Source organism: Giraffa tippelskirchi, chromosome 10, assembly GCF_054371585.1.
Source record: "Giraffa tippelskirchi isolate mGirTip1 chromosome 10, T2T-mGirTip1v1.2.pri, whole genome shotgun sequence".
Lineage (NCBI taxonomy): Eukaryota > Metazoa > Chordata > Mammalia > Artiodactyla > Giraffidae > Giraffa > Giraffa tippelskirchi.
The window spans coordinates 111,720,154-111,744,246 of NC_137284.1; the positions used below are offsets into that span (position 1 = coordinate 111,720,154).

General features: G+C 44.1%; 1 protein-coding gene and 1 long non-coding RNA gene across 2 annotated transcripts in view; one reads left to right on the forward strand and one right to left on the reverse strand.

Moving 5' to 3' along the window:
• The window catches only part of WIPF3 (WAS/WASL interacting protein family member 3), a 79,013-nt gene that overhangs the window by 20,255 nt on the left and 34,665 nt on the right, over nucleotides 1-24,093 (reverse strand). The window contains exons 3-4 of the mRNA XM_081534847.1: nucleotides 5,660-5,792; nucleotides 1,566-1,697 (exon numbers count right to left, since the gene is read on the reverse strand). Coding sequence (XP_081390973.1) covers nucleotides 1,566-1,697; nucleotides 5,660-5,792 — 265 coding nt within the window. The remainder of the gene's footprint in view (nucleotides 1-1,565; nucleotides 1,698-5,659; nucleotides 5,793-24,093) is intronic.
• Nucleotides 1,170-2,716, forward strand: LOC145523831 (uncharacterized). The gene is made up of 2 exons (XR_014066914.1): nucleotides 1,170-1,325; nucleotides 2,314-2,716. It is a non-coding gene; the product is annotated as an uncharacterized LOC145523831 (long non-coding RNA).

Consider the following 24,093-nt stretch of genomic DNA (forward strand, 5'->3'; position numbering starts at 1 on the left):
TGGAAGGGCGTGGAAGAGGTGACTCTGGGGCTGAAACTAAGTTAGCAGGACCACAGTAACTCTGGCTTTCCAAACGGGTGACCTCCTCTGGCTCTAATGCGACAGCCACCTGGACACATGACTCATGACATGAGTCTCAACTGTGGAATGCTCTTCTGGTGGCAGGGTGGAACTGCCATTATTCCTCTGTTGAAACTTTCTTTTAGATGTTTATGGAGGAGAAAATATCTTTGCACATATGCATTCACCCTGGTGGACTTGGTTCCACCAGGGTGCTAAGGCAAGCATTGCCAGAATGGCTGACTGCCTATGACCAGGAGCAGAAGGTCCCCACCTGGCCTTTTCAGGGTCAGGATCTACCACCTGTGATTCCAGCGTGAAACATTTTCTGTGAGGTCCAGGGTAGGTGTCAGCCTCAGAGATTCCTGCCTTCAAGTGCTCCAGTCCATTTTCAGTAGTCCACAGGGATGAAGATGGAGGACCTAGGCAGCTCTCCAGACAAGGCAAGGCCTCCCTCTGTACCCACCGGCCAGATGACTTTAAAGAGGTAACAAGTTTGAGTAGCAGAATTAATCCCAGAATAACTTAACTTAAGTTTCTAAGTGTCTGAGAGCACCATGTATCTGAGATTCCAAAACCCTTAAAGTGGGTCAGTTAAAGTATAGGAGCCTCTACTTACTAAATGGCCAACCTAATGAGAGATGGGCAAACCTGTTTGTATCATCATGTGAGCAGCAGAAGCAAGGACAGCGCAAATCCTTGTCCAGCTTATGTGCATGCCCATTCTGGGATGAAGCAGAGAGCTTAGCAGCATGAGTTCAAGGGGAGACCCACAGGAGTCAGCATCAGCTCTGGCGAGGAAACCAGGCAGCAGACAGGGCTCCGAGAGTGAGCACCAAGTGAAGGCTTTCCTTCATCACATGAATGCAAGCCCTAGAAATCCAACTAGAAACACAAGAGCAGCCCATGAAGTAATAGGGAAAGGCCAGTTCAAGAGCATCAAGGGGGCTTTGTTGACGTGAAAGGAATCAGCTTTTGAGCCTGGGTGTTTATCAAAAAATGAAATATGTCTTCCTCCTTCCATTTGTGTATGTTTCCAGGAGACCTCGTATTGCATGGAAGGCTCATTACACATTCTATACAAGCCAGTGATGTTTAGGGTTTGTTACATAGCAACACCTAACAGACATGATGCTAGAGACCCATCACAACTCACCACTGCCAGTGAGTCCACAGTGACATCACAAAGACCTTCTATTGTGATTTACATCCATACTTTGCAGTGCGGGCCATGATCACACCATTGCTAAACACTCCACACTATGGTAATTCCTCCTTCGGTGGTTACAATGGGATGATTTAAAGAGGATGAGGATTTCAAAGATCCCTTAGAAACAATTCTGTGTTTTGAAAACTTGCAGTACTTGTGCTTCCAAAGAGGTGATCCCCTACCACATGACTATTCACTCTAAACATGTCACTTATGAGCAGGTGAGGGCTTCCCTGTTGGTTCCGCAAGGCAAGGAGATGAGAGTCAAAGGTAGCCAATTTGAACTCTTCCTTACCTGCTGCATCCCTCTGGCCTGCTGGTCGTAAAACTGGAAAGCCACCAGCAAACAGATCTCCCAGGGCTGGAAGTGTGCTCCCCCCTCGAGAATTTGCAGGACCTCCTCCTTCTTTGTTGGTTCCTTTAGAACCTGTAGAGAGAAGAGGAGGCAAGTAGATGTGGACCTGTGAGCAGAGCTGAGCGGACAGCTCTCACCCTGGCCATGGCCTAACACTGCCCGTGGCAGCCTTCCCTTCTCCCCCCACCAGTGTTACCCTTCTCCTACTCAACATATTTCTCAAGAACCCTTGCCTTGTGCCCCGGACTGTCTGCCACCCTCTCCAGGCTACCAGAGACCCATCAGTAGTAACCACTCTGAAAAAGGATCAAAACAAAGGCATCTCTATACTGCCATTTAGTAGATGTGTGTGCGCACTCAGTCTGTGGACTCTTTGTAATCCCATGAACTGTAGCCCACCAGGCTCCTCTGCCATGGGATTTTTTCAGGCAAGAATATTGGAGTGGGTTGACATTTCCTCTTCTAGGGGGTCTTCCCAACCCAGGGACTGAACCTGCATCTCCTGCATTGGCAGGCAGATTCTTTACCACTGAGCCACCTGGGAAGACCATTTAGTAGATGTCTTTTAAATTAGAAAACCCAAACACTGTAGGTAAACAGCTGACCCCATTTTCACTTGACTGTTGTGGGAGGACTAGACCAAGAAAACCCAAAGATTTAATTTAGGCAATAATTTTAACTTCCACAGAGCCTGGCCCAGGATTTGCAAGCAGGAAGTAAAGGTCTGCAGTGACTTCTTCTTTGGCATTTTCATCTCCCCAGCTCTCACTCTCTGGGCCTAGTGCTCGTCCCTGCACTTTTTTTTTTTTCCTATGGGAAAGAAAGCTCATGAATTCCGGAGAGATGTCACTAATTCCAGTCTTCCAGATGTGTGTGATTAGCAACTACATAAAATGAGAAGACATGAGCTTACAAGAATTTCTGGCAGACAATGTTCACAGCCTGAAGCTAATATGCACAGAGAAATCAGGGCACAGTGCCTACTGGTGGAGGGATGTGGCCAGATTATTCCTAGTATTAACATTAAACACTGCCTCTTCACTAGAATGATAAAGAAATGAGTGTCCCAATAAAACGAATTGATCTGTTAACTTGTTTGTTGTTGTTCAGTCACTAAATCATGTCCAGTTCTTTGTGATCCCATGGACTGCAGCATGCCAGGCTCCTCTGTCCTCCACTGGCTCCCAGAGTTTGCTCAAATCCACGTCCACTGAGTCAGGCTTAACTAATTAGATGGTGGGTCTAGCCAGAACTAATTTTTATCGTAGTTAATGCTGAAAATGTTTCTTAAAATAATTTGCCTATTCATGTACATTAACATACATAATTACAGATATTAGATACAATTATATTTTAAGACTATCTTTGAGAATTACCATCGTGTATCATTGCAAAATATATGGAGCCATAATAATACCTTATATTTAAATATATTTCTTTTTTTTTTTCACTTTTGTTTTCTTTTTCTTTATTTATTTTAATTGGAGGCTAATTACTTTACAATATGGTACTGGTTTGTGCCATACTTTGTATATATTGGGCTTCCCTTGTGGCTCAGCTGGTAAAGAATCCTCCTGCAATGTAGGAGACCTGGGTTCGATCCCTGGGTTGGGAAGATCCCCTGGAGAAGGGAAAGGCTACCCACTCCAGTATTCAGGCTTAGAGAATTGCATGGACTATATAGTCCATGGGGTCACAAAGAGTTGGACATAACTGAGCGACTTTCATGTTCACTTTCTTTCACTGTATATATTATTTCAGCCTTCAACAATCTTGACCAAAAAAGAGAGCAGGTATTATTATCTCCCCCCATTTTGCAGATGAGCAAACTGAGTCTCAGAGAGGTTCCCTGATGTGCACAGTGGCAGAATCAGAACTCAACATGGGTCATCTGATGGCAGGAACAAGGCTCCTTTTACTCTATCATACTCTAGAAGACATAGAAACTTACAGTCATGTAATCCTGTGAAAGAATTCGGCAGAAATATTTTTCCTTATGGAAAATAAAATCTTTGCATTTGTTAGGGTTGAGACTTGAATTTTTTGCTCATTCAATTTGAGGATTATGTTGACACAGCATAAGTGATCTTTAAAGGTCACTTCACAATGGATAAATACATTGTGGAACATCCATACGATCAAATCTTCAGTTCAGTTCAGTTCATTTGCTCAGTCGTGTCCAACTCTTTGCACCCCATGGACTGCAGCACGCCAGGCCTCCCTGTCCATCACCAACTCCTGGAGCTTGCTCAAATTCATGTCCATTGAGTCAGTGTTGCCATCCAACCATCTCATCCTCTGTCGTCTCCTTCTCCTCCTGCCTTCAATCTTTCCCAGCATCAGGGTCTCTTCCAGTGAGTCAGTTCTTCTCATCAGGTGACCAAAGTATTGGAGTTTCAGCTTCAGCATCAGTCCTTCCAATGAATATTCAGGACTGGTTTCCTTTAGGATGGACTGGTTAGATCTCCTTGAAGTCCAAGGGACTCTCAAGAGTCTTCTCCAACACCACAGTTCAAAAGCGTCAGTTCTTCAGTGCTCAGCCTTCTTTATGGTCCAACTCTCACATCCATACATGGCTACTTGAAAAACCATAGCTTTGACTATATTGACCTTTACTGGCAAAGTAATGTCTCTGCCTTTTAATATGCTGTCTAGGATGGTCATAGTGTTTCTTCCAAGGAGCAAGCGTCTTTTAATTTCATGGCTGCAGTCACCATTTGCAGTGATTTTGGAGCCCAAGAAAATAGTCTCTCACTGTTTCCATTGTTTCCCCATCTATTTGCCATGAAGTGATGGGACCGGGTGCCATGATCTTCGTTTTTTGAATGTTGGGTTTTAAGCCAGCTTTTTCACTCTCTTCTTTCATTTTCATCAAGAAGCTCTTTAGTTCCTCTTCACTTTCTGCCATAAGGGTAGTGTCACCTGCATATCTGAGGTTATTGATATTCCTCCCGGCAATCTTGATTCTAGTTTGTGGTTCATCCAGCCCAGCATTTCACATGGTACACTCCGCATAGAACTTAAATAAGCAGGGTGACAATATACAGCCTTGACGTACTCCTTTCCCAGTTTGGAACCAGTCCATTGTTTCCTATCTGGTTCTAAGTGTTGTTTCTTAACCTGTATACAGATTTCTCAGGAGGCCGGTAAGGTGGTCTGGAATTCCCATCTCTTTAAGAATTTTCGACAGTTTGCTGTGATCCACATAGTTAAAGGTTTTAGCATAGTCAATAAAGCAGAAGTAGATGTTTTTCTGGAATTTTCTTGCTTTTTCTATGATCCAAAAGATGTAGGCAATTTGATCTCTGGTTCCTCTGCTTTTTCTAAATCCAGCTTGAATACCGGAAAGTTCTTGTTTCACCTATTGTTGAAGCCTTGCTTGGAGAATTTTCAGCATTACTTTGCTAGCATGTGAGAGTGCAATTGTGCAGTAGTTTGAACATTCTTTGGCACTGCCTTACTTTGGGATTGGAATGAAAGCTAACCTTTTCCATTCCTGTGGCCACTGCTAAGTTTCCAAATTTGTTGGCATATTGAGTGCAACACTTTAACAGCATCATCTTTTAGGATTTGAAATAACTCAGCCGGAATTCCATCACCTCCACTAGCTAATGGGTATAGGTTTCCTATTGGTGTGATGGAAATGTTCTTGAACTAGACAGGAATGAGGGTTGCAACAACACTAAATATATAAATGCCACTGAATTGGATACTTTAAAATGGTCAAAATGGTGAGTTTTATATTGTGTATATTTTAAAACAATTAAAATAATTATTTTACCATGAAGTTTTTTACCATGCAGTTTTTTTAAAAGCATTTGAAAATTGACAGTAGATATGCTAAACATCATCAGTAGACCAGGAAAGGTAGCTCTGATTCTCTCACCTATGTAGACTGTACACTGAGCAGGTCTGAGATGGCCAGATGTGTGTCCTGATTAGCACTTGTGGCCCTGTCCTGAGCAAGCCAGGAGCGTCTGGCTGAGCCTCACATGGCCTGCCCTTGGCTCTTAGCCGGCCAGATGCTCACTTACCCTCGATCTGCGGGGCACTGCGGTCATTGATCTGTGTGACTTTTCGGAGGCGAGTCCCTTGCTGGATATCAGCCAACAATGCACTCCGACCTTTGGGGTCTGCCTTTCTCAAGCTGGAAGCATCTGCACTTACCTATAAGGGAATAAGAGGAATTTGATTATAATGACATATAACATTTGCAGGTAAGCCATATGCCCTATCTAAGTCTCCCCTCCCAGATGTTTCTGCCTTCCCTGTTTGCTCTCCCCTGCGTCACTCTCACCAATGCGGTTATCTAGGGGTCTTAGGTCTTGCGGGAGGCTTACCTCCTGCCCTGCTCACATCCTTCTCCCTGGGGACCCAGAACAGATTCTTCCTTGTGCTGAAACTCCCATAATCTTAAAGAGCCCTAATTCATGGCCCCTTTTCCTCCTCATAGGTGAGCCCCATCCACTTATCTGGGCTTCTGTCTGTGCGTTCCTGACTCTGGCTCTCAGGTTCTGAATAATTACCCTGCCTGGTGTCCCCAGGTCCCCTCCTGGACTAAATTCAGAAAGAAAGAAGTGCAGGAGATGCCAATAAAAGTTTAGTGACTGCTTTCTTCTCTGTCTGAGTGTGTTACTTTAATTCTCACAAAATCTTGTGAGTTTCAAGTGAGTTTACCTTCATCTTACAGGTGAGAAAGGACTAGGAAATCTCTTCCCGGTCACAGGGCTAGGTCCTAACCCAGATCTGCTGAATTCCAAAGGCCACGTGCTTTTTATTTTGAAGCACTATAGAGATCAAGGGCTTGGTGCTGTAGTTAGGGCAAGTATTCTCTGGACTACAAAAATGCTTTGTAAACACGTTCATGAGAATAACTTCTGTAAGTAACACTGAGGTCCGACTGTTTCACTTCCACTATAGCTTGTGCTGATACACCAGGGTCTCCATGAGCTATCAGAACCAGGGAGCAGCAGAAAGCACATACACAGGCTGTTGGCAAATAAGGGAGGGTGGGTCACACTAGAAGACATAGCCAGAAGGACCCTCCACATTTAGAAGGTTTATATTACATGACCTAAGATCTGGTTAAACATTTCTCAAGGTGAGAAATACTTTCTAGCACCTACTGTATGGGGCAAAACATGTCTTTGGTGTTCAGCTTAAACATCACTTTGGAGGTCTTTTCTGGCCCCTAACCTAAATAAGGCTACCCAGGGTTCTCTCTTAGGGCACCATATTTCTTTTATCCTCTATAAGTTTGTCACAGTGTATACATTTATACTTACCATTCCTTGTGGAAAATTTCCAGTTGTGGTTATGAGTTGCAGATTCACCACGCCCACAAGACTCTCTTGGGAAAGAGATCTTGTTCATTTTGTTCACTAATACCACTCCAGAGGGTAAAACTTGGCCCTAGATAGGCTAAAAAACTGTTTATTGGATGAATGAATGAATGAGTATGAATCAACTAAACCCAGCATGCATAACACACTGGTCTTGCTCTCAAGGGCATAAGCAGGTACCAGGAAGACAGTACACTCATGCACAGCATATGACTGAGTGTCCATGTGAGTCGCACAGAGAGGAGGACTCCAAGAGTTCAGAAAGGATATATTTATCAGGCTCAGCAGGCTTTGAGGAAGACAGGAGACCTTACATGGTCATTGAAGGACAGAACTTATACGAGCTCTTGCAATAGCCATTTTCTCCACATGGCCATTTGCCAAAAAGAACAACCAGAGACTCTCCAGTGTCACAGACTGGAAATGAAGGCAATTGTGGTTTTAGTTAAAAGGTGCCGAGTCTGCATTTTCACCAGCTGACTCCATGGCCCAGGTGATGCATCTTACAGAGGCTTTGAAGGGCACAAGCTTCAAGGTCAGTTTCTTGTTGCCTGGAACCATGCTTTTTGACCTCTTGAGAAGGGCTCACTGATGAGGTCCCAAACCTAACGATATACATTTTTTAATGAATATACGTACAAATGCACGTGTACAGCAGGATATTTCCCACATGAGATGATCTTTAAACTCTTTCCCTGCAAACCATTAGCCCATCAGTCATTTTAAACTTCAAAATTTTAAGATTTATAGCGTTTACTCTTGTATTTAGAAACAATTACTAACAGGAATAAAAGGCAAACAGAAATATTATGACCCTAGCCGAGAGAAGTATGAACATTTTTGTAAAAATCTAGCATTACAGTTGCAGGATTAGGGGGTGAAAGTGTTTTGTAATTTCTTCCTAGTTACAAGATAAACAACACAATGAATTACATTCTTCTGTTAAAAGAAACAACTGGAACCATATCTCTAACAATTCCTGAGTGGGGGTGTGGGTGTTCATCTTACCATCTTTAAACTCCATTTTTAAATTGATTACCCAAAGGTAACCCCCATTCCTTGACCTCGCCCAAGCTTTAAAGGTAAGAGCCATGAAGAACATAGTACATCCTGGGAATATGATTTTGGGGGGGTTGTACTAGGTCTTCATTGCTTCTCAGGCTTTTCTCTAGTTGCAGAGAGTGGGGGCTACTCTCTAGTTGTGGTGTGCAGGCTTCTCATTGCAGTGGCTTCTCTTGTTAAAGAACAGGGGCTCTAGGGCTTGTGGGCTTCAGTAGTTGCAGCACACGAGCTCAGTAGTTGCGGCTCCTGGGCTCTAGAGCACAAGCTCAATAGTTGTGGCACAGTGGCTCTACGGCATGTGGTATCTTCCCGGATCAGGGATTGAACCCGTGTTTCCTGCATTGACAGGTGGATTCCCCACCACTGATCCAGCCACCAGGGAAGCCCTGGAATAATGATGTGAATTTGTGTTTCTACTGAGTAGAAGCCTCAGTACATTCTTGTCAATTCCACATGACAGACCTGTTGATAAACATCTTCCAAACCAGCTGGAGGGTATGGCAGGTCCCATCATGTTTCAACACCCTTCTGTGTGTGTGTATGTGTGGGTGTAAGTGCTCACTCATGTCCGACTCTGTGACCCCATGGACTGTAGCCCACAGGCTCCTCTGTCCATGGGATTCTCCAGGCAAGAATACTGGAGTGGGTTGCCATTTCCTCCTCCAGGGGATCTTCCTGACCCAGGGATCCAACTCATGTCTCCTGGGCCTCCTGCATTGGCAGGTGGATTCTTTACCACTAGCGCCACCTGCGAAACCCCACGTTCTTCTTTGCTGCCTTTTCCCCCTGTGTCACTGTCTGCCAACAAAGATCCATCTAGTGAAAGCTATGGTTTTTCCAGTAGTCATGTACGGATGTGAGAGTTGGACTATAAAAAAAGCTGAGCACCGAAGAATTAATGCTTTTGAACTGTGGTGTTGGAGCAGACTCTTGAGAGTCCCCTGGACTACAAGGAGATCTAACCAGTCCATCCTAAAGGAAATCAGTCCTGAATATTCATTGGAAGGACTGATGCTGAAGCCGAAACTCTAATACTTTGGCCACCTGGTGCGAAGAGCTGACTCATTGGAAAAGACCCTGATGCTGGGAAAGATTGAAGGCAGGAGGAGAAGGGGATGACAGAGGATGAGATGGTTGGATGGCATCATCGGCTCAATGGACATGAGTCTGAGTAAACTCTCGAGTTGGTGATGGACAGGGAGGCCTGGCGTGCTGCAGTCCATGGGGTTGCAAAGACATGACTGAGTATCTGAAAGGAACTGAACTAAACTGTCTGCCCTGATGATCTTCCACTAGAGGGCGCTCCCTCACCTGGTATTAGTAAAGTTATCCTCAGTCTTTTGGGAGGTAAGAAAGAGTGAATAACTTCATAGCTAAGGGGACCACAGTTCAATTGTGCAAAAGGACATCTAAGGACATATTCATCTGCACATTGAAGACCATATTTTGCTGTGGCTGGTGTTTCTGCTCCACCTGCAATATTTATTAACAGTTAATTTGTAATTTGCTTTCTTAAAAATCAAGCCTAAGAGGTCTGGTTACTGTGGTTACTGGATACAGAAACAGGAAAGAGAAGATTTTCGTATATTCACTGGGCCTTTTACTCTATGTAAATCCTGCTTATTGGCAACTTCACTAAAAATATTGAGTGAGAGAGTCACTTCTGAACACTTTTTCTACGGCAAACATATCCACCCAACAGGCTTGCCTGCCCCCACTACGTATAAAACAAGGAACTGAACTATCATTTCAACGTTTGCTCCTGTTCTTTCTTAACATGGTTATTGAGTGTGACAATTTGTGAGTTCCACACAAAGCTTTTGTTGACTCAGTTTTTCTAAAGCAAGCTTCCCATGGAATAGCCCGGATCCTAAAAAGATGCAAAATGGTAGAAGAGTAATGCAAATTAGACTATGGCCCTTCCAAATACAGGCTGAAAAACTGAAGTAAACCAGAAAGATCAGAACAGTACTAAGTGGGCCAAGGACAACGAAGTGTCTGTCCTCCTGTCTCGATAAATTATAAGAGCTTTGGCATATCCATTTGTCATTCCAGCAAATGAGTTGATCAGGGTTCAGTATAGTTTGAGAGAGGAGATGGCAGTCCAGCCCAAATGGGATGACATGCATGTTGACCTGCTACTTGTGACCCTGCTGCCCTATGTCATTACTACATCTGTTTGATTGATATTGGTTTCTGTGAGAAACACTAATCAAAATCTAGAAGGTTGTTTGTCTCAAAGATGATCTTAACCCAATCAATGCAGTACGATTCCAGCCTTGCAGCCTCCTAAAGGTGACTTCTCCAACGGGGCTGTTAAACTCAAATTAGCACCCAGGCTTCCAGGTACACAGCTTGTTTCTTAGCCCAGCTCTCAGACGCTCCCTGCCTTCTCTATACTTGGGGGCAGACAGGGATCAGTAGCCTGTGTACTTGCATTTCTTTACTAAATCTGAATTCCAAGAACAGCCAGAACTGGCATTCATTTCCTCCTGCTGCTACCGTCTTTATGTAGAAGAGAGAGCCTGAGATCCAACAGAGACACAGGAAATATTTTCAGAGAACATGAATTCTCCCCTGTCAGGCCTGACACAATGTTCCCTGCACCCCGAATGTGCACAAGTCAGGCTGTTACATAATGAGGCATTTTGAGATCTAACAGTTTTATTTATCATTTTCAGAAGTTCAAATACTGTATACAATTAAAAATGGACTTCCTACCCTCCTTTTTTAAAAGCCTCGTTTCTTAAACAATTGTCTACAGACCCAGGACTGTTACCTGGAGTACAGAGCTGCTTCCCATAGCATCACATTCTTATCAGGAGCTGAAGCAGAGTTTGGACCCATTCATTGTGGCTATAGGTGATAGGCGAGTCTGGGCCTATTCTCTATGTCCACAAGAAACTCCACCTGTCAAAGTTATCTCATCCAGGGGCATCAATTTGGTCATCATATGCTGGCAGCTATTTCCATGCCCAAGGACCTGGAGGCCATCTCAGACCCTTCTCTCTTTCTCATTCTCAATAGCCACTGCATCACAAACTCCTGGTGACTTCTCCTTGGTGATGACTCTAGAATCTGGCTCCTTTTCTCCATTGCTGCTGACTTAATGCAGGCCACCAGTATTAATGCAGGCACTTCTAGATTCCCTCAGCTGGTCTTCTTGCCTCCTGTCTTGCCCTCCTCTGCACAGCCACCCGAGTGGTCTGTATAAGGGACATGTCACTTACCATGTCCATAAAAACTTTTGCTGGCTCCCTACTGCCCTCAGGATCAAGTTCAAATCCCTTCACATTGCACAAGGCCTGAAGTGACCAGCCCCAACCTTTCCTTCCATGCTGGAGCTCACCTCTGGACCTTAGCTTGAGCTAATTTCTCTGCTCTTTTCACACTTGTCTCTTGGCTATTTTCCAGGAAGCCTCCTGATCCTGGAAGGCCAGATAAAGAGCTCTGTTTTGTTCCTAGAACAACATGCTTACCCTTAGCATGCCCCTGCCAGATCAGGTGACTCTGCTCAAAACCTGCAAGGGTTTTCCATTTCCCTTGGAGTAAAAAAAGTCAAAGTCCTCATTAATATCACCCACTGGGCTTGACTGCATTTCGTATGCTGAGTTTACCAGCAAATGCCAACATTTTCCTACCCACACTGGTGTTATAAAGCAGTTCCACTGTATGGCAACCCCTCTCTATCTACAAACTATACTTCTAAGCCTGTGTTCAAGCTTCTGCCTCTTATGGGAATGCTCCCATTGTCCCAGCACTCTGTGCTTGCCCAACATTTACTTCTCCCTTAAATGAAAAGTGGCCAAAGTATTGGAGTTTCAGCTTCAACATCAGTCCCTCCAATGAACATCCAGGACTGATCTCCTTTAGGATGGACTGGTTGGATCTCCTTGCAGTCCAAGGGACTCTCAAGAGTCTTCTCCAACACCACAGTTTAAAAGCATCAATTCTTCAGTGCTCAGCTTTCTTTATAGTCCAACTCTCACATCCATACATGACCACTGGAAAAACCATAGCCTTGACTAGATGGACCTTTGTTGGCAAAGTAATGTCTCTGCTTTTTAATATGCTGTCTAGGTTGGTCATAACTTTCCTTCCAAGGAGTAAGCGTCTTTTAATTTCATGGCTGCAGTCACCATCTGCAGTGATTTTGGAGCCCAGAAAAATAAAGTCAGCCACTGTTTCCACATCTATCTGCCATGAAGTGATGGGACCGGATGCCATGATCTTAGTTTTCTGAATGTTGAGCTTTAAGCCAACTGACTCATTTGAAAAGACCTTGATGCTGGGAAATATTGAGGGCAGGAGGAGAAGGCGATGACAGAGGATGAGATGGTTGGATGGCATCACCGACTCGATGGACCTGGGTTGGGGGCACTCAGGGAGTTGGTGATGGACAGGGAGGCCTGGCATGCTGCAGTCCATGGGGTCGCAAAGAGTCAGACACGACTGAGCGACTGAACTGAACAGAACTGAACTGAGTGAAAAGTGAAAGTGTTAGTCACTGAGTCATGTCTGACTCATTGTGACCCCATGAACTGTAGCCCACCATGCTCCTCTGTCCATGGCATTCTCCAGGCAAGAATATTGGAGTGGTAGCCATCCCCTTCTCCGGGGGATCTTCTTCACCCAGGGATAGAACCCTGGTCTCCTGCATTGCAGGCAGATTCTTTACTGTCTGAGCCACCAGGGAATCCCGATTAGCTCTACATCAAAAACTGTTTCCTTTACAAGATCTTTTATTCAAAACCTCTTCAGCTAGTCTTTTCTTTATATGAGCCACACCTCCTCCAAAGCACATTGTTTGTAATTCTTGGCAAATACTATCGCTTTTATATTATGCATTGTGCATTGTTTTTCCTCTTATTTTTGAGTGGAAACTCTTAGCATGCAAAAATAAGTGTTCCTCTTTTAGTACCAGCATATCCAGCTTAAAAAAATCTGAGAGCAAATTATCAGTATTTTGTTGAAATGAACTCTGTATAAACTTCAAGCCCCTGGGTTTTTGACATTTGTCTGTTCCAGCAAAACATGCAGGTATGGTAAGAGAAGTCACTGCCTTTGAGGTTATATCACAGTCCTGGTGTTTCAAACCATTTTCATAACTTTATCCTTTGGTCACTTTGTCCCAAGAAATGGGGATTCATTCAGCACCATTCTCTCTTATTTGATGATGCCGATATTCCCTGGCTTTTAAGACTAAAATTTAAATTATGAGAAAGTCTGATTTTAAAACCCATGTTGGAAGAACAACTTTGTAAACTCAAAAAAGAGCCCAGTGTTGGTTGTCTAGGGCCTGACACTAGGAATTGCTAAGAAACACATAATACATAGTTGGAACAATGTCCCAAAAACTGGTTGCGGTTTCATATCTTCTATTTATTTTAGTCAAAAATTATTACCAAAAAGAAACATGTTCCCATCCCAGCAGATTAATTTGCAAGCTAGTGAGATAATAAGTTGTTGTTCAGTCACTCAGTTGTGTCCAATTCTTTGCGAACCCATGGACTGCAGCATGCCAGGCTTTCCTGTCATTCACTATCTCCTGGAATTTGCTCAAACTCATGTCCATTGGGTCAGTGATGCCACCCAATCATCTCCTCCTGTGTCATCTGCTTCCCCTCTTGCCTTCAGTCTTTCCCAGCATCAGGGTCTTTTCCAATGAGTCGGCTCTTCATATCAGGTAGCTGAAGAAATAACACTATTGTGGGCAATTCCAGCTCATCCTTCCCAGCATTTCTGTCTCTGTTAAAGGTTTTCTCCCATTCATCAAAGCTTTAAACCTGTGACTCCTTCCTCTCTTTCATTTGAAATAATCAGCTTCCACTGAGATCTGGTTCCTACCCTTTACTATGCACACAGAGGTGACTTTGGAGTCTGGGTAAGGAAACTGCAATATGCAAAGTGTGACAGCAATAGCACTAACTCAAAGAAAACAGGAAGGTATATGTGTGTGCTGGGCACTGTTCCAAGTACTGTGCTGTGCTTAGTCACTCAGTCATGTCCAACTCTTTGAGACCCCATGGACTGTAGCCTGCCAGGCTCCTCTGTCCATGGGATTCTCCAGGCAAGAATACTGGAGTGGGTTGCCATGTCCTCCTCTAGGAGATTTTCCCAACCCAGGGATCAAACCCATGTCTCCTACATTACAAGCAGATTCTTTACTGTCTGAGCCACCAGGAAAACCAAAAAATACTGGAGTAGGTAGCCTATCTCTTCTCCAGGGGATCTTCCCAACCCAGGAATTGAACCCAGGTCTCTCCCGCATTGCACGTGGATTCTTTACCAGTTGAGCTACCAGGGAAGTCCTCCAAGTACTGTACGTATATTAATTCATTACAGGGCATTTGGACAATCCCATGATGGAGGTACTAGTTATGAGTATTATGTCCAGTTTACAGATGAGGCCCGGAGAGGAAGCAGGCTATCTGCCACTAGTAAGAGGAGAGCTGAGAGGTGAGCCCAGGCAAGTCAGGGTCTCTCATTCACCATGCTGCGTCTTAGTAATGACATCACTCAGGAAAACTGTGAAGGGGGAACACCCGGGAGACACATGGAAAGCCTGCAGCTGGCTGGGGGCAGTAGGCCTGCCCCCTGTCTTCTGGCTGGGGACCACGACAGATGTTGTGTCAAATGGAGTGTGTCAGCCAGAGTAGAAGGCAAGGGGCAGGGAAGGGCATCAGAAGGAAAAGGAAGGGAGGAGGGAGAGAAAGAGAGAGGAGCTGGGGCCCAAGGAGCTAAGTGCTAGGCCTTTGCCAGGGCCAGAAAGGACAGCCAAGCTTGAATGATGGAGCCTGAGAACAGTCTGATTACTGCATTAAACGTGATCCAGCAGCCGTCTTGGCAAGGGGAGTGCGGAGAGCACTTAAAATGGAAACTGCTTAGGGTAACTCTATGCTGTGAGGCTGATACCCTCCACTGCAAAGAGCCTGTACCTGAAACTCCCTCTTCAGGTAACACAGAAGCCTGTGTGGGCCAACCCTGCTGGTCTACCTCTTTCTTTCCCAGTGTAGGCCCCCTACTCTCCTTTCATACCTCCCTGCTGGCTGCAGGGGAAAATGCAGGGTTTTCAGCACATGGCCTCCCTTGTTGACTCCGAAATAAAGATTGTGAGCACTGACTACAGTCCATGCTTCAACCTTCTACCCCATACATTTTATATCCCACCCACCTGGCCCAGTTCTCCCTCCCCTGTATTGGTCACGCACTTGGTATCTCAAGTTCAAGACTCATGCACTCCCTCTGGATGATATGCCCCTTTCTTCCAACTCTGTCAGTCAAAATCACATTCATCTTGGGACTTTCCTGGTGGTGCAGTGGATAAGAATCCTCCTGTCAAGGCAGGGGATGGTTTGATCCCTGGTCCAGGAAGATTCCACATGCCATGGAGCAATTAAGCCCATGCATCACAACTACTGAAGCCCGAGTGCCTAGAGCCTGTGCTCTGTCTGTAATAAGAGAAGCCACTGCAATCAGAGGGCTGATCACCACAGCGAAGAGTAACCCCCACTCATCACAACTAGAGAAAGCAACAAAGACCCAGCACAGCCAAAAAATATATAAAATGAATAAATTAATTTAAAAAATCACTTTCATCTATCTTTCAAGGCATAGCTATAAAACCTCTTCCAGAGACGCCTAAATTAAACCAAGTCAGAATTAATTCCTTGCATTTACCTACTGTATAATAGCCATACATTTTAGAAGTTTAACCCAGATATGCAGATATTGGCTGAGGTTTCCGGAGCCCTGGAGATCTAGCGGAGACTGGCTCAGAGCCATTCTTGAAGGCCTTGGGAATCTCAAGGCCTCCCAAAGAGTTCTACAGTTTCAAGGCCGTGTATGCCTCATAGGCACGCTTGCTTCCAGATTCCAGGCAGCAACTCTGCACTGAGCACTGGACACCCTTGGGCCTCATATGGTCGCTCATCATTCCAATACAGGGGGATTCACTTGCTCAGAATCCCCCACTCAAATGTGTCCTGGTTCCTCTCTCTCACTGTCTTCTTAACTATATCTTCCCTCTGCTCAGCCTCTTAGGAACAAAGCAAATTCTTCCCCTTCCTTCGTGTGATGCTGTTTAGTCACTCTAGTCATTCTTATTCTGCTTTATTCCTGCCCTCAAGTTCCACGCCCCATCCCACCTCCTTATAGACTATAAAGATATGTCCCCAAAGACAGGTCTCTCCTTAAGAAAAATTCTGATGCCAGTTTCTGAGATCATATGTTTCATATCATTTTTTAAAAAATATTTATTTATTCATTTGGCTGTGCTGGGTCTTAGTTGCAGCATATGAACTCTTAGTTATGGCATGTGGGACCTAGTTCCCTGGCCAGGGATTGAACCCAGGCCCCCTGCATCAGGAGCTCCGAGTCTTAGCCACTGGACCATCAGGGAAGTCTCATGTTTCACATTTTGATGTGCATCTGTCCTACCCATGTAAGTCCTTTTAGGCAGAAATTACATCTTAATCAATCCTGCCGGGGTTCAGCACAATGCTTTGTATAATAAACACTCCCCAAAATTCACTAAAATAAAATTTGTTATTTAATCTGAAAATGCAGTGTGAATTTAAAATAAAACAACTATTTTTGTCGTGAGAATCACAAAAGGGGCCTGCCAGGGCACCCAAGTGTGACTCATACAATATAGTCATTAATGACACTCCTTGTATATTTTTAATAAAATGGGGCCACCTCAAACCCTCCCTTAAAAATACTGTAGCATCTGTTTCACTGAATGCCAGCAATTCTAGAGGAGAACGGAAATAGACAGAAGGTCATGGCAGCTGCAATGAATCAAGAGGAAATGTAGACTTTCATTGTTCTTAATAATCATCAAAACATCTTTATGACGATTATGACAGGGAAAGAATTCTGCTTAAATGGATCAGGCCCATCATCTGAGGAAGTGAATTATAACAGAATAAAGAAGGGGGCTATTTTTAGTTCACTTCACTCAAGTGCATTTTGGTCTTACATCTCCTAAAATTAGGCCTGTGGATTGAGGTTCCGTGTAATCAGAGTAGTGCAACCATTGCTTTTGCAAACTGAGATATCTCCCTGTCTACTGTCCTTCCTTTGCACTGATGGATTGCTGCCTGCTTGGCATCCCAGTGAAGTCAACTCCTCGCCCTAAGGAAGAAGCTCCAGTCCTGCTTAGGGAAAGGCCATTTAAAGACCCCCAGGCTACTGGTACCAGTGATAGCAGCTGTTCTTCTTCCAGGCTAAAGTCTGTTCAGATGATGAAGCATCTGGAAGTCACAAGACTCTTTCAGGCATAGAGTATCAATAGGATCAACAAACATGAACTGCCTTTAGATGCATTTAGTAGATGTGCCAGCTACTTCTCTGATCTCTAGGACATTTTATTCCATTTTAAGAACCAATAATACTTGTACTGGCAGAAAATATGACTACATTATATGAATGTAAGACAGTAAAAAATTAATACATAAATTATTTTTAATTTGGAGTAGGAAATGGCAACCCACTCCAGTATTCTTGCTTGGAGAACTCCATGGACAGGCTACAGTCCATGGAGTTGCAAAGAGTCAGATAAGACTGAGCGACTGACACACATTTTTAATTACAGTTTTAAAATTCCACTAATCTTTGGTACTTAATATGCTGTTCATTCTGAATAACAACATTATCAAAGGGATGGTTTTAAAGATAAGGAACCTTTAACAAAACACAGAGTTTAAATCTTGATGAAAACTCTTATGTTGAAAGAGGAGGAGGCTGTGCTTCTGTGGGGGCAGGAAGGACAAGGGAATTCTCTGTATTTTCTGTGAACCTAAAACCACTTAAAAAAACCAATCTATTAAAAAACCAAGTCACGGGCTTCCCTGGTGGCTCAGTGGTAAAGACTCTGCCTGCTAATACAGGAGACATGGGTTCAATCCCTGGTCCAGGAAGATGCCACATGCTGGGAAGCAACACAGAGCCTGTTGTCCCACAACTACTGAGCCTGTGCTCTAGAGCCTTCGAGCCGCAACTCCTGAGCCCACGTGCTGCAACTACTGAAGCCTGCAATGCCACTATGGCAACGAGAAGCCTGCACTCCACAACTAGAGAGCAGCCCCCTCTCACTGCAGCTAGAGAATAGTGCACGCAACAGTGAAGACACAGCACAGCAAAAAGTAAAAGACACACATACCAAAAGAAAAAAATCAAGTCACATGAATATACACACAGACATACTCTTGTGCTTATATAGAAATATTTTAAAGAAAATCATAATATTAAAGCATTCTAGTCATCAAAGTCATAGGCTGGAGGGGTTCAGGGAATAGTGGATGCTCTAGATGACACCAATGGTCAATACGAGTGGGAGACCTGAAAGGTGTGTTTTATAATTGAATTGGTGGACACTTGTACAGAACTTTTTGATTTGTTTAACAAATGAATTAGATACCTCATAGACCAGGAAAAAAAAAATCTTAGAAGCCAAGTACTGTGGGAAGGGTTTAAAAAACGTTTGCGAAAGCAGAATTTTGAATAATGGCTGTGCCAACTTTTTGTGGAATAAGGTAGAACATGATGAAATAAAAATCAAGAAGAAGAAATTCATTTATTTATGTTTTTCTCAAATAATGGGGGAAAATGGTGTCATGATTCTTTTTAAAACAGAAACAACTTGATTTAGCTTCTGAAATGCTGGGTTATGTGGAAGTGAAGTTTAATTGCACTCTGTCATGGAGCGAGGACAAGGGTGAAGTGAGGGAGGCTCTCAGCATGCAAAACTGAGGGGTGTGGAAGTACCTGGAGTGAGTGCCTGGGCATCACCTGCGCTGTTTTCCACTCTGAGAAAGGCAGCTATTTTAACCCAATCCCTTAATGATTATGGTCTGTTATCACTCAGTTCTGGTTAACCTACACTCTTTCGTCCTTGCTGCAGTGAAACATATTACTTTGTGTTCTTATCTTCTCATGTGTTTTATCTGAAGGTAGAGACCAAAGGACTCTACTGATTTTGGGGATCTCGCAGCCTAGCACAATGATTTGCAAAAAACAAAAACACATCCCAGACATTAGAGTAATTTATGCCTACTGACCGGTCGATTTTAAGATTTACTAATGAAATGTAACTAAAGTTAAAAAAAAGAAGTAAAACATTTCTCAAACTTCTAACACTGACTATGAGATTCTTACATGGTATGAATCCCACCTCATCTATCTTCTGTCCAAGGGGATAAACCCATTTTCTATTAAGAGCTGGCGGGGCTTACCCTGGGTCTACCCATCCACTCCAGCCATAACTGAGCCCCACATTATCCCAGCAAGAATCAGTAACAACAAAGTCCCAAGAAGGGAGTCAACAGCTGCTGTGTGGCCTTCGAGCACAGCGATTTGCTTTGTGATGGTTGAAATACAGTCCTATAATGGATTGCTAAAACAATCTAAGGGGGTAAGGACTAGATACCACTCTCCATATAAGCTTCTAGAAATAGAAGTTATCTGCTTATTGATTCTGAAATGCATTACTCCTGCAGTCCACTCAGCAGTTTAATGTCATTAGACACAAAGGTCTTTAAACAAGGTCTTAGAAGCAGAAAGCCCCTGCTAATCAGAAATTCTGCGTTTTCTAAATAGCAGACAAAATAAGACAAAACAGACAAAGTTAGAACAAAATAGACCAAAAAAAAAAGTGCAAAACCTTGGGGGAAAGGATGTGCCTACACAGCAGGGAGTGAAGATGCAAGATGCAGCCCTCTATCTGGGGAGGGCTGACTCGGGAACTAGATCTGCCCTAAATGACCTTTCCTCCCAGTGTGGTGGAGGAGCGGAGAGGATAGAGGCTGGGCGTCCCTGAGCTGAGGGAGCCAGTGAGCAGTTTCTGTCCCTTCCTACTAACACAGACCGTGTGTACTCGTTTCCTGGGGCTGCCATAACAAAGAACCACAGCCCGGGTGACTTACACAATAGAAATTTACTTTCTCACAGTCTTGGAGGCTAGAACTTCAAGGTCAAGGTGTGGGCAGGCTTGATTTCTTCTGCTTGCAGATGAGCATCTCCTCCTGTACCTTCACGTGGTCTCCCCACGTGTGTGTCTGTGTCCTAACCTCCTCTTATAAAGACATCATATTGGATTAAGACCACCTTAATCAGCTTTTTAACCTTGCGTGCATGCATGCTAAGTTGCTTCAGTCATGTCCAACTCTTTGTGACTGTATGGACTGTAGCCTGCCAGGCTTCCCTGTCCGTGGGAGTCTCCAAGCGAGAATATTGGAAGAATCCCTCCTCCAGGGTATCTTCCCGACCCAGGGATAGAACTCGAGTCTCCTGCCTTGGTAAGCGGGTTCTTTACCACTAGCGCTGCCTGGGAAGCCCACCCTATCAGTCACATGTGAGTTTGGAGAGAGACACAATTCAGCCCATAACATGTTGGGTATGACTTGATGTCGAGGCTGTTTAACCATCAACCATTTCCTACTACTGAGTGTCTCTGACATTTACCAAAAAGAACTTTGTAAGTGTGAACAAGCAACACAGCTTAGTTGCTTCATCTGCTTCGAGGTCTTCTGCACGTCTTAGAGGGCCTGAGCTTGTTTGTAAAACAGGACACAGGATTTGACCCTGACTCATGATAACAGTGTGTCAAGGTCAAACAGGTATCAAAATTAGCCCACTTGTTGTCACATAGTATTATCCATAATGAAACATTAATACTGATAATTACTGGTAAATGTTAATACTGCACATGAGAATGCCACACTGCACATTTTAGCTTCCAATTTCATCTCACCGAGGACCAAAGAACTGAGCCACAGCTGAGAATTCTTTTGAAGGCCTCAGAATAGTGCTCTATAAATACAGAGAAATTTCTGGGAAAAGCACATCTCTGGTGCAACCTTTAAAATTCTTCTTATGTTGATGTCACCACCAGCAGGTGGGCTGGCTGTTTAATATGAGCTTTGGTGTCACCAGCAAGCACCAGAGAGGATGCGCTCTCATTCACTGAACATGAATTTCTGAAGCAGCGCCCAAGCCCAGGCACCACACAGGCACTGCTTATTCCATGAGGGAATAAGCAGGGCAAGGCTGGCATGTTTTCTTGCCAGGAGGCAGCCCGATTTCACACACGCTCTCCACAGCTTTCTTCCTTCCACTATCTTGCTTCCTCACTCCTTTGCCAGAGCTTCCGGGAATCACCTAAATAAACTACTTGAGACCCAAACCTTGGCCTACAAGTCTGCTTTTAGGGAAACCTAAAATTAGACCATGATCTTCTCTTTCTCACAGAGGGTGTGGAAAGAGTGACCCCATGGGAAGGCCTTCATTCAATTGTCAACCTGTTTGCATTAGTACTTAGAGGATCACTGTTTTGAATACACAAGCACTATTTTAATTCCCTTGTGGCTCAGCTGGTAAAGAATCCGCCTGCAATGTGGGAGACCTGGGTTCAATCCCTGGGTTGGGAAGATACCCTGGAGAAGGGAAAGGCTACCCACTCCAGTATTCTGGCCTAGAGAATTCTATGGACTATATAGTCCATGCGGTCGCAAAGAGTCAGACACGACTGAGCGACTTTCACTTTCACTATTTTAATTGGGCTTCCCTGGTGGCTCAGTGGTAAAGAATTCGAGCATAGAGGCAGGAGACGCATAGAGGCAGGAGACGCAGGAGACGCATAGAGGCAGGAGACGCAAGAAATATGGGTTCAGTCCTTGAGTTGGGAAGATCCCCTGAGGGCACACTCCAGTATGCTTGCCTGGAGAATCCCATGGACAGAGGAGTCTGGTGGGCTACAGCCAATAGGGTTGCAAAGAGTCAGGATTGAAGTGACTGAGCACGCATGCACGATTTTAATTGCTACAGGGAAAGCGTCCATGCCAAAAAGTGACTTTGAACATACTCTGTCTTTTCTCCAGGCTTGTCCTCCCAACCTTAAGGCAGAAGCCCCAAGTATGTGATAATGGACAACTGTATTTAGCAGGAAAGAGAACCAGAGGTTTGGTGAAATGCACTGATTCCTGAAATCACGAAGGTAAGGGACCCATCACCTAGAAGGTGACAACACACAAAAAGTTACAGCAGGTGGGGGTGGGGGTGACGTCAAAGCTGAGGGTTAGGGAACTGGGTGCTTGGGTGATCCTTGCTGGTCTTGGTTCTCCTGGCCTTAAAGAGACATGCTCCAGAACAATGTATCCAAATACAGCTGCCATATGTCCATTCATTCCACCTAAGAGCTAAAGGAAGGATGCATGTGCTGTTGTGTGTTTCGAATTTTCATATGGAATCTCAATGGTTCCTCATATTCTCCCTAGAGCCTGTGTTCTAACCCCCGCCTGGAATCGTCACTATTATTGCTGGTGACTTTCCACTTTTCCCCAACTCCACCCTAGCTGTCTGCAGTGATTCTCCAGGTGGGGAAGGAGGGTGCTGTGCTCCCAGAGGTGGGTCCAGATCTCCATGATGGCCTTTGAAGAAGTGAGCAAAGACAGAGCACGTTTCCAGTGAGTCTTTCTCCCTTAACAACCGGCTTCTTTTATTTTTTGGTTTTAATCCTTACTATTGGATACAACAATGTACTTTTGGTGAGCATTTTTAGTGACAGCTGTGAATTAGTGGTCAAAAAGCACAACTCATTTACCAGCCCTCAGTGGTGTTTGCAGGAGGGGCCCCTGAGTTACAGGAGTGGGCTGTGCCCTGTGTGCTGAGCCTTCCTCCCTGTTATAGATCTGAGTCCCAGCATTATTGTACATTTCCCCTCTTCCAGTCAAACCAATAAAATCTGCCAGAATATCTGACAGTCTGCAATGCCAAAAGGGTAAAAAAGAGAATCTGTATTTCACAGTTGTGAGGTTTAAAATGGTCCCTGAGTGCCTAGGATCTGATCTCTTGAGAATAGCTGGTCACCTACTCAGAAACCCACAAGATAAGCTGTCTCCAAGGCCAAAGGTTTTACCTCAGAGTGGGTTTTAAAGGTCGTTTTTCCTCACCATCCTCTGCAATCCTTCCGCAGACAACCACTGTGTTAGAGAGGAGAGAATGCTGAAGGTGAACATTTTTCCATATCTGGGTGACCTCGGTGTTGGGAAGAGTTGCCACCTGGAAAAGTTTTGCTTCAATAATTCCCACCAAGTCCTCTGTGCTTTGTCTGAGGAGAAAACAGCAGCTGAATACTGGGTGTCCTTGCACCCAGGCAGAGGACAGTACAAGCAATAGTTTTACAAACCATAGTTAGTTATCTGGTGTTCGAGTTAGGTCTCAAGGCTTATTTCAATAAAAAGTAGCAAGGGAGATAGTAGCTGCCAGCCTCACAGCTTCCCTGACATTCCAATTCAAAGTTACGTGTTGGGGTGGGATGTGGGAGGAAGGTTCAAGAGGGAGGGGGCATATGTATAGCTATGGCTGATTCATGATGATGTGTGGCAGAAACCAAACAATATTGTAATTATCCTTCAATTAAAAATAAATACAAAAATAAAAGTAATCTGAAAAAAAATTTTTTTTAAAGTCACCTGTTGCAATTCTAAATCTCAGCAGGAAAAAAAAATTCCATAAATCAACTCAATGATTAGAGGTGACACCTCTGCTGGTAGTGGTGCTAAAAGCCTTAACATGAATCTCTAGAAAACCAGGAACCAGATTATATGGCGGAAGGAGGCAACATAGGTAATTTTAAGCAGATTCTATGCCTCCATAAGTCTTACTTTTTAAAAATTAAACAGCATGTGCTGTTTAAAATTAAACAGCTTGGACTTGCCAGTGGTTGGGAATCTGCCTTGAATGCAAGGGATGCAGGTTCGATCACTGGTTAGGGAACCAGGATCCCACACACCCTGGAGCAGCGGGGTGCCACAACTAGAGTTCATGTGCCCCAATGAAAGACCCCACATGATGCCACAAAGACCCAATGCAGCCAAATAAATAAGTGAATAAATATTTTTTAAAAAACCATGTACTATTTGGTCTCAAATATCCATTGGAATTAGTGAAAGCATGCTACATAATTCCCTCCTTGGTTCTGTTAAATCATCTCTACTTTGCATATTTTGAGGTTGCTGATGTTCATTAAAAATTTTTTGTATTATGGAACATTAGCATATACA